This window comes from Triticum dicoccoides, chromosome 3B (assembly GCF_002162155.2).
Source record: "Triticum dicoccoides isolate Atlit2015 ecotype Zavitan chromosome 3B, WEW_v2.0, whole genome shotgun sequence".
NCBI classification, from domain to species: domain Eukaryota; kingdom Viridiplantae; phylum Streptophyta; class Magnoliopsida; order Poales; family Poaceae; genus Triticum; species Triticum dicoccoides.
The window spans coordinates 30,249,244-30,260,129 of record NC_041385.1 but is presented as its reverse complement, the minus strand read 5'-3'; the positions used below and the strand labels follow the sequence as shown (position 1 = coordinate 30,260,129).

At 50.6% G+C, this 10,886-nt stretch overlaps 1 protein-coding gene and 1 long non-coding RNA gene across 2 annotated transcripts; one reads left to right on the top strand and one right to left on the bottom strand.

Annotated features, from left to right (window-relative positions):
- Positions 1–3,274: 3,274 nt before the first annotated feature.
- Positions 3,275–3,852, top strand: LOC119280616. Its single transcript, XR_005138122.1, has 2 exons — positions 3,275–3,419; positions 3,555–3,852. It is a non-coding gene; the product is annotated as an uncharacterized LOC119280616 (long non-coding RNA).
- A 2,168-nt stretch (positions 3,853–6,020) lies between these two features.
- On the bottom strand, positions 6,021–7,002 carry LOC119280615. The gene has a single exon (XM_037561413.1). The coding sequence runs from the start codon at positions 6,939–6,941 to the stop codon at positions 6,192–6,194; it is 750 nt and encodes a 249-aa protein (XP_037417310.1). The 5' UTR covers positions 6,942–7,002; the 3' UTR covers positions 6,021–6,191.
- Between the last annotated feature and the right edge of the window lie 3,884 nt (positions 7,003–10,886).

Genomic DNA, 10,886 nt, shown 5'->3' with positions numbered 1-10,886 from the left:
AGGGGCGCGAGGGGGCCTGGCTGGCTAGTTGGGCCCGTTGGCCCAGTGGGGGGGTCCTTTCCTCTCTTTTTTCTAGTTTCTTTTTTTGTTTTTATTCTTTTCTTTGCTTTCCGTTTTCTTTTATTTCTTTAATATTTTATAGTTTTACAAAAGGTAAAACCCACATCTAAAATAGAGTTACAATTCCAACTACCGTCACAAAAGGTTTTACCCCTGAACAAAATAGTTTAGTATTTTATAAAATTCAAAAAGCACTTATTAATTGTTTTAGCTACTATTTATTCATTTTAGATTATTTAACATTTTATAGAAGTGTGGTCTCTCCACCATAATTACCTATGCAATATTTAGTACAAACCAAACATTTTTATTTTAATGTTTGAATTTTTTATTATTTACCAAACTTTGAATTTGAATTTTGGACCGGTTTTGATCTAGCGATAGATTAGCAGCAGTAACCATGGTGACGTGGCAATATTAGCGTGGGATCACTGTAGCTTAATTATCCGGACGTCACAGTTGGTCTCGTTTTTTTTAGCAACCAACAAACTGCCATATGAGAAGAAAAAAGGTACTTCACCATGTTTTTTTCACTCTGTAGAAAGCACTAGCATCAGCCACGGTGCCGTATCTTGCCACGCGCCCTCCTTATCTTCTTTCACCGGCTCCTGGCACTGGCGTACGACGGAACCGCGCCATACAGTCAAGGAACGACAGCGACAGTCGGTGCGGTCTGACTCGCACCTCCCGACGCGGTGCTCGCAGACGCACGAGGCTGCGCCGCTGCCATCTCCGACCCCCGCGGTCGTCGAGGTCGTCGCCAGCCACGCGCTCGCCTTCTTGCTGCCGGGATACCCGTGCATGCCGTCCTCCACGGGACGCGGCTCCCTTGCCACTCGGCGTCCCGCTGGTGAGCCCACCGTCGAGCAGCCGCTCCGGCCGTGCCGAGGCGCTCGGGCTCGCGAGTCCTCCCTGGTGACTCATTCGAGGACGAGCGCGGCGGGATCTCTTCTCGCCGTCGGTGATGCGGCCGGTCGGCCAGCGCTGGGGTCTCCGCCTGTCTCGGTCCGGATTTGGGATAGAAAGCTCCTGGGCGATTTTTCCTCTGGTCGCTCTCCCTTGTCTGCTCGGGTTGACCAGGCTAGGCTGCCTTTTACGTGGCCAATTTGCTTGTGGCTGGGACTTTAGGCAGCCAGCAACGCTTGCTTTACTTGCTATTTGCTCCATTGATTTAACATATTAGCAGATATCTCACCTAGCAGTAGTTCTAGAAGTGATTTCATTCATGTTTTTACATGTTATATTTCAGTACTGTTTTCTGTTGAGTACCAATGTATTCCAGAACCTAAGTTGATGTAATATATTTTCACGCTTGTCACGTGTCGAGATTAATTACGTCTATTTGCAATTGAGATTGTTAATTTCTTGCAAATATGAATGCAAATTTTTTAGTGATTTCTTCAAATTGATGTATTGAGGTCACAAGGTAGTGTGTAGATTTACTGCTTTGCAAATTATCACCACTACTGTTAAAGCCAACATTTTGTCATCTTGACATTATGATTACTTTACAAATTAAGTGCTCTCCCACATATTTTACTATGTCGTGACATAAGACATTACGAGTGAGTATCTACTGATTTCATCAGATTATACTCCTTGGTGCTGCGAGATCTAATCCATTTTGAAGACTATCTTCAAGATGTCATACTTAGCAATTTGAGATTCACACTAATGATTTCAACCTAAGTTCTTGAAATATCCATTAATTTTGCAAAATTCATTAGAACACTAACCATGATGGTCGTTAATTTACTGATCATAAATTAATTATCTCTGGTAACCGATGGCTAGAGAATTTGAGGCATTCGCCCTCAATGGCCACCATAGCCCTACCTGGGCCATGGACATCATGATCGCTCTTGTGTCACGTGGGATAATATGTGCAATCCAAGACCTGTCGGATTCACCTATGCTTGGAGTCACACCGCTAACAGGATAAATATGTTACCTTATGCATCATAAGGCATTATATCGATCTAGATCTCAGCATCTGGTTATTCTGTATTAGCAATCCCTGCGATACAAAGGGCCTTAAGGGCAAAGGTTTGAAGCCCACTCCAACCATCAACCTGACATCATCAAAGGTGAGGGGACCACATGGGCACGAAGAACGTGATGGTTGAATATGCCTCAACCGACATGTTTGGAGACTATGAATAGTCTCTCAGTCTCCTGAGTGGTCAATATAATTTATGTCCATTTTTGATGTTGTAATAAGAACATATGTATTGTTGTCATCATATTGTACATCACAATACATTGTATCAGCACTTTGGTACAAATTCATTTGTATGTATTCTATATATCTGACAGTGATTTTCTTGAGAATGTTCATGCCTATATATAGATTTCTATAGGGGTTAATCTGATGAAGGATGATTTGTGCCATGTCGACATATGCACTAGAGCTCTATAGACATTCAATCCACCGGTTTGGTTAGAGGCATCTAACCTTATAGGCCACACCCAAGTAGTGTTGCTGCTTTTCTCCCCGTGTTGCGGTATCTTGTAGCCTAAAAATAAACACTAGTCAGGCATGTGCATTGGTTGCAGTATTGAATTTACTGAATTGCTCGAAACTAAATTGGGGTGCTACACACCGATAAAGTGTATCCACGAGCGTTGCAGACATATCTTAACATGCGGAGTGCTTGGTCTGCTTTGGCATTAGACCTAGCACGCTCCACATAGATTAATAATTAGTTGTTCTTATTCGAATAACATCCTATTGATATTATCACTTAGCCTCAAAAAAAAAAATATTTTCTTTGTCATGTCAAATATTTCAAATATCATGATCAATACTAATTTTTTTTTGAGATCCTATCAGTAAAAGGAGATTCTAGATCATATACTTTAAGAGAACTTAACATCAAGTAATTACATTCGCCAATATTCAGAGCAAATAATAATCCACCATTTTTAAGAAGATAACAAGCTATGTCAAAGATAACTTTTACTGTGTGATATGTATGTCATTTTAAAGCACCAAATAATTTCAAATATCAGAACTTAAGAACCAATTAATAACAACTTATGCACAAGATATACTTTGGTATATATCCTTGTTTAACACAAAATACTTTGGTATATATCTATTCAGTTTTATAAGTAGTAATCAACTCCAGCCAAAAGTAGAAGGGCAAGAACTGATCCTCCCAGGTCTGGTCATGCTTATATAAACACCAACACAAAAGGCATAGGTTGACAAGTGCAAACTACAAGGATACTTGCACATACGTAGAAATAAAGAAACAAGAAACCATTCCTCATGGAACTTATCAAGAACAACACAAGAGCCCTACTCTTGGTAGCTCTTGTGATGATGTCTACCACCCTATTATCATGCCATGCAGGTACTACAGTCGTTTGTCTATATATTTTCATATTCATTTTTAGCGTGCGCACGCCTTTGCATGTGTAATTCAGCCTAACCCATGTAACTTACGTAATTTATGTATGCTGACGCTGCTATACTTTCTCGTGCACAGGTTCAACAAAACCAATCCCCTTGGACTTGTGTGTGCGTTTTGCAAGCTGTGAGAAAGGCCATGAATCCGAAGAGGCGTGCAGGAACCACTGCTCATTTTTCGAATTCAAAAAAAGCCACTGTAAACCAGACAATGGTGGTTCTTGCTGCTGCTCTAATTAAACGACGTAGAAACAATGGATGGGTCGTGCTAATAAATCGGTGCGTGTAAGATAGGCTAAGATACATGTGCACCATGGATCTGTCTAGTTCATGCAAAAGATTCAATAAAGTATTTATCAGAAATTTGACTGTGATCATTTCTTCAGAACAGAGGAACCAATTGTTGTTGTTTTTTAAGCAAGGAAAGATTAATCTATTTTTGCAGTAAAATCAATTGGTCGGGCCTAAGTCAGGCACGAAGGCCTCACGAGACGCGCACGGGCCTCACTCCAGCCCTCCGATCCAGGGCCGACAGTGAGAGAGCATGGGCATGGGGCCAGATCCGCCGCCCACCAAGTGGCCGGTCGGTGATCCCGGCCCTCCCGTAGTTAAGGCTCGCCGCCTTCCACGTCGCGCTGCCGGCCGGGTGGTGAGACATGCTGGGAGAGCGCCGTTGCCGGTGTCTTACCAACGGCTACGATCCGCTTTACTCGGATCGCTTGCAAAATGTTGCGCTTACAGTACGGATCAAACAAGTACGTACTTGATCGACACATGATAAAGTATGACACCACTTGCAAAGTACTAAAACTGTGCTCCGTGCGTGCGAGAGACAGAGACATGCTGCGACGCCAAGCAAGCCCAGCCCCGCAGGAAACCCGGCCGGGGACACCCAGTCCCCATGCACTCCATCGGTCTCTCGGGCCAACTCCACCGTGCGACCCCAAAGGACGTCCGTTTCGTCCGGATTCTATCCGTTTGGTAGGGGTTTGGGGGCGTATCCGGGCCTGTTCTGGATGCGGTGGCCGTGCGCCCAGCGCACGGCCGCATCCATTTGCCCCATCCTGTCCGCGTATATTTCTTTGCAAGTCCTTAAATTTTTTTTATTATTCATTTTTGGTACATGACAATACATCATCACATTTTGACTAGTAAAGTAAGGCCAAAAAAAATAAGAACCACAAGAATACATTTGAGAAGATACCCAACTTCCATAACTGCTCCCTTGAGTTGGGTTAGCGCCTTCTCAATGCACTCATTGTTGATCTGTGGAGGAGGCACGACGTTGCCCCCTCCTTTCTTCTTCAAGCCAGAAGTCGATGTTGCTTCCTCACACATAGTATCGTGCCTTGTTGCTTCTTCGCACGTAGTATCGTGCCTAGACTCTAATCTAGCAACAAGTGCACTAGTCTCATCTAAAACCTCTAGGCTAGCTAAAAGTGTACGAACATGCACTACATTTCGCTCTATCAACATATCGATATACTCTTCTTCCCAATACCAAAACTTTCATCCGGTCTACACAAAAAAACTTAAAGTTAGCACCACTAGTCTAATCCAAGAGCACAAACCGAAGCTAAAAGAGCACATACCCCATCGTTTAAGCACTTGATGAACACCCATCCGGGATGCTCCGGCGTTGTAGACACGCGGCGCACGACCACCCTTGGGCAGTGGTCGCATGCACTTGATGAGGGGCAACGGTGCGCCGACGAGCTTTTGGGCAAGCACAGAGCCCAGCCGGCCGCCATTCGCGTATCTGTCGGCGGACCACCGACGGTGCAGATCCGAGCGGCTAGAGGACGAGCTACTGCCTGCATGTGGCCTTGCGGCCCTGCCAGGGCCTTCGGGGAAGGTGCCCGGCCAGTCCATGGCGCGGCCCGGCCTCCCACAGCCGGGCGAGCTCAAGACCGACCGGATCCGCCCCAAATCCGGCCGGCGGGTGCGCAAACAAGGTGGCCGTGCTTGGGTAGCTCGGCGGCGACGAGAGGAAGGGCTGGGCAAGCGCGCGTCCGAGTTGCACGGCTGCAATGGCAGCGGGCGGCCGGCGGCGGCGAGGGGGAGAGAGGGGAAGAGTGGGGAAGAGTGGAGTGGATGCGGCCGGAGGAAGGAAGGGTGGCGGATAGAAAAAGGCCCGTCCTGTGCCACCGACGGCCGAGCCAGGGGAGGACACGCGCAGATGACCCGCGCGTCCGCGTGATGTCCGTTTCACCCAAAAACGGCGCAAACTTGAGCCGCGGATGGGTCGAAAGCGGACACAAAACGGATAAAAATTCGTTTGTGCCCGCGCGCTGGGCCGCCTCCTTTATCTCTTTTACCCCAAACGGACGGAGGCGGACAGGATAGGGTCGCGCGGTGGAGTTGGCCTCATGCCGGATGAATCATCTTTCTTTCCTCCCCACAACACCACATGCACATCCCTTTCTTCCCCTTTCAACCCCCGCTCCATCCATGCCTTGCCACTAACCAATGACACGACCAAAAGGGCCTCCTCCCATCCCATGCATGCACACAGCAATAAGCCTACTGTGGTACTCATACTCTGTCCGTCGCGTCACATAGACGCACTGAAATCGATCAATTGGTCCCGAATTCACATGGTTTGATTCATCTTTCCATCTTACTTACTTACAAGCAACCATGACGACAAGTGGACAACCAGTCAGTAATTTTAACGAGTGCGCTTAACTTGTAGTAGTACTACTGCCTGGTACTACTACCTGGTTACCCAGCAGCGCACTCCCAAGGCCCTGCTCTGCTGCTTGCCGGCCTTCTCGCCGCAGTCGCACAGCAGGTGGCTCAGCATGTTCACCACGCTCGTGCCGATGGACGTCACGTTCAGCACCGGGCTCATCCGGACCCCGCCGCCACCATGGCCGTCGCTGCCGTTCCTGCCGCCGCCGTATCCGTAGTAGTAAACCGATCTCGCACCAGCACCGCTGTTCCCGTTGTGAACGCCACCGGATGCGGTTGTCGGAGCGACTTTCTTGCAATGCTGCCGCTGGTGGGCGCCCACCGTGGCCGTGGCCGCCGCAGAGCCGGTGGACCGGCTCCGCATGAGCGGGAACGCGGGGCAGGTGAACCTCCCTGACGCCGCCGACGCCGCCCTGGCGGAGTTGACGCTGCTGCTGCGCGCGAACGGGGACGCCCACGACCGCGGCGCCGGCCTCGTCGCCTTGGCGCAGCGCGCGTGCGGGGCGGTGGGCGGCAGCGGCGGCACGGGGAGCAGCTTGCCGTCGGCGAAGAGGCGGTCGGCCGGCGCGACGTCGGCCGCCGCCGCGTTGGCGAAGTCGAACTCCGGCTCGGCCACGCGCCGCCGCCTCCGCCGCGACATGAGGGACGCGTCCGACCGCCTTGGCTCGGGCTGCGTAGTCGTCGGACACGCCGCGAAGGCCGCGAGGTCGTGCGAGAAGGAGATCCTGGGGCTGATCAGCTCCGCCGAAGCTTCCTCCTCCTCCTCCTCCATGGTACTACTGGATCAGCAAGGGGAAGCAAGTTGCTGTCAGAGATGCAGAACGCGATGTGAGAGCTGCTGCTCCCTAGAAGAAGGTTGAGAGGAACGTGGATATAAATAGGCGGCATGGCGAGTGTGGTGCGGAGGGTCCGGGGAGGTACCGGCCAGGACGGCAGGGCCCGTTCGCCGTGCTGTACAAACCTCGCATCCGATCGAATTCTGATTGCAAGTGAGAGGTGAGGTTGATTCGATCTCACTCGCGCCACCGCAGGGATCCTGGTCCCTTGGTCGGTCGGGTCACCTACCTACGCGAATGAATGGCATAGCCGCATAGGAGGAGTAGCTCCCTTTTTTGGTTCATTGAACGTGAATTTTTGGCAATCAAACTTGCCCAAGCATCAACCCACAATTGATCCCAGTTTACTTCTGACCTTGTTGTAATTTTTAAACAAATCTCTCGTTGGAAGATTTTATGATGCTGATTGATGAGTTTAATAATAAGCGGCTTAGGTCACATCGTTTTCCCAATTAGTTGGGTACGGATACAAAAAAAAATCGCGATGCCAGATTGCCACAGCACTGTGCGTGCTGCATGGCTCGACATGGATGGACACGAAAGGAGCCCGAGCGAGGCAAGCAAGCAGGCTCAGCAGCTCACTTGTGTCGGAATGGAACGGAATATCATGGCGAGGGGTCTGCCCAGTCCCTGTCTCCATGAATGGAATGAAACGAAACTGTGGGATCGAGCACAAAAACATGGCGGAATGGGCTTCCGTTTTCGTGCGCATTTCGACCGATCGATGGATCAAAAACCTCCAAACGTGAACAGAAGAGGAAGCTTCGCTCCTTCCCTATCCTGCACCGCGGAACAGGAAAATCGTACAGCGAGCAGGATTCCGCTGTCTGCTCTCAGCCCTGCCTCTAGACTCCACTAGTAGTCGCTATAGCAGAGCAAAAGCGGGGGCAGGGACGCTGAAATCTTGTCCGTTCTGCCCGGAGTGGTGAAACATCCAATCGGCCAAGGCGAAATGGCAGCGTAAATTCTTTCCAGGATGTAGCGTGTCGTGTAGCACACCGTGCTGGTTGCACTTGCACATATAGGGCAGTAGAGTGGGCGTGCTCCTTTTGGAATTTGGACAGTGGGCACGCGCGCTAGCATGGCTCAATTATTCGACACACAACACAAGCGCACACTCCTCGCTCGCTTTAGTTAGTGCAACGCTGGCTTGGCTGGACCAGGATGCATATGGATCGATCGGGACGAATCATTGTGCATCGCCATGCATCCAAATGAAATGATCTCCACCACCTGATTATACATACATACATACAGTATACTAAAAAAAGTTACGGTTGCACCGACTCGATAGCTCCACCGGACGGCACAAAAATAGGCCCGTGCTGGTGTGGCGAAGGCCGGCTGCATGCGCCCCTAGCTAGGCTAGGGTAGGGGTGGTGGTGGTCAAAGTCGCAGGGGGGCATCTGGAACAGAGCCGCCCATGTATTCAGGGAAGCATGCATGTGTGGATGCGCTCATGCAGCAACTATGCATGAGGAGCACGAATGTTTGGACGTGCGGCGCACAGTCATTCTAGGTTTCTGATTCTAGGGAGAAAGAGAAACTGTTCCTCCTCGGCGCGCACTGTGCTCGTGTCTTTGACCTGCATCCACCGACCGATCTCCTCCACCTTCTACGGCGGACGGCGCTGCTGTGCTGTGCTGTGCATGGGTGTTACGGCCTCTGACGGTGTCTGGTTGGCTGCTTGGGGTCCCAGCCATTCCTGGATCTATGGTGGTGGATCCTGGCATCTTGCAGCCACCCTTCACTGTTTCAGTCGGGGAGGATGAAAATCCCGCATCGGTACGCGGACAGGGATCGGGCTCGGGTGTGAGAGGCCGCCATCCAACGTATCCTATATATGTCCGCTAGTAAATTCAAATCCAAGTGTATGTTGATCTACACAACACGTCGGATCGCATTCTTGATCACAACCAAAAAAAAGAGGCAAATATGATTAGTTTTTACATTCCCGAATCCAAAAGAACATCAGTCAGGTAGTTCACGCATTTCTGCCCTGCCAGACCGGCAATCCGCGCAAGCTGCTCTCCGACCAAGAAGATGTCGTCGCCGCTGCGTAGGCAGCCTCCACGTCCTCATCGTCCGCTACCACCAACTCATCTGCAACAACTGGTAGCAGAAGGATTGCACGATCATTCTAGCATCGGTATCCAAAGAGTCGACATTCAAGGTCAACCTCTTGGCTTCCTCCGCATTGGCGGCGATTTTCGCCCTCTTTTTTCTCGAGCGCGGCCTTCCTCTCTTCGATCATGGTCCTCCTCTCTTCGAGTTTGATCCTCTTCTCTGTCGCCTCCATCAATTGTTTGAACCTCTCCGCCTTCTCATCCTCCTTGATGTCCGAGTGCCACACGCATGCCGCCTCCTTCTTCACCAAGATGTCCTCGAACCTCTCTATCAGCTTGGCCGCCGCACCTTCTCGCTTCGCCCTCTCCTCCTCCCACTCCTTGCCTTCTTCGGCAGTTCTTGGGTTGGGTTGGTAGGGTCATCGGTTTCTTCCTCATTGGCTTGGGCGGTGGTCTTGCGAATGATCAGGTTCCACTTCGGTTGCCCATTCAACTTCAACCAACAATGCATGATGGTGAAGGACTTCTTATCCAACTTCTTTTACACCACACAAGCATGGTAGGCTACAAAGTGAAACAATGCATATCCGTCTAGTGAGCAAAAAAACAGTCCATGTATGGCTAGTGGTCAACTAAACTAAAGCATATCTGGCTAGTGATCGACTTACTTGCTCGGTGATTTGTGCACCGCTAGGCCACCGCATGATGAGATGCTTCAAGCGCCCACAATACCTGGACACGACCTCTTGGATGGTTAAGGGACTTCCACTCACGGTTGCGGATGACCGCGTCGGAGTAGGGCGTGAAATGCTTGTGTTCATGGAACCATATGTGAATGTTCCTCCAAAAGGTTGTGCTCTTTTGCTCCGTGTCATGGAGAGGATCAAGGCTAGTGGCCAACCATGCATATCACAACAGTTCGTCCTCCCGCATGTTGAAACTTTCTCATCTACCCTTCTTCTTGGATCGCCGGTTGTATCATCCGGATCATCATCGTCACTGTCCTCCTCCTCCCCCTCCGGATGTTGCTCTCCGGCGGCCCAATGCTACTGTTGTTATGTGCCATCGCCGATCTGGGTGTAGGACAATTGTGTGGCCACCTGGATGTAGGACTGCTGCTCCTGGTAATTGCCAGACTTGGTGAAATTTGAGTCTTCCACATGCCTGTACTTATAGCCCCCTCATCCTCCCTTGCCTCCATCGTGGATGATGTCAAGCATCTTCATGTCCGCGTCGTACGCCAGCTCCCCCGCTCTGGGCACCCATCTACTCCCCGGCCGCCGGCCATGCCCGGACGAACTACAACGAAGAATACTCAGAGAAGAGCGGCGCCACATTAACGTCGATAATGTAAGGCACCGTACCGGTGGTAGTTCCGAGCTGCTTGGCGGCGTAGTAGTACGGCTCCAGCCACGACGTTGTATGTATTGTCTTCGTTCCCGTCTGCTGACGTCCGCCACGGTCGCGCCGACCGCCTCGTCTGCCATGACCTCCACGCCCATCGCTACCACTAGGCCCACCGACAGCCAGCCGTTTCTTGAGCTTCTCCTCCTTTGTGGCCTTCGCTTTGACACGACGATTTTGCTGCATCTCCAAGCTGATCTTCCGAGGGAGCGTGATGCTCGGACCTCCGACACCTCTACCGACTCCATCTCCGATGGTTCCATGCATCGCGGCGGAAGGAAGGAGAGAGTGGGAATTGGGCGGAGAGCGGCAGGGAATGGAAGAACATAGTGGGCGATTTTGGCGCAGAAATTGTGCGGGATGCTACAAGAGCGCGGGCTCTGCCTTCCTTTTTGGTGGGTCGGCGGGGGG

Coding starts and splice junctions, on each gene's coding strand:
- LOC119280615 (XM_037561413.1), bottom strand. CDS start 6,941: ATGGAGGAGGAGGAGGAGGAAGCTTCGGCGGAGCTGATCAGCCCCAGG.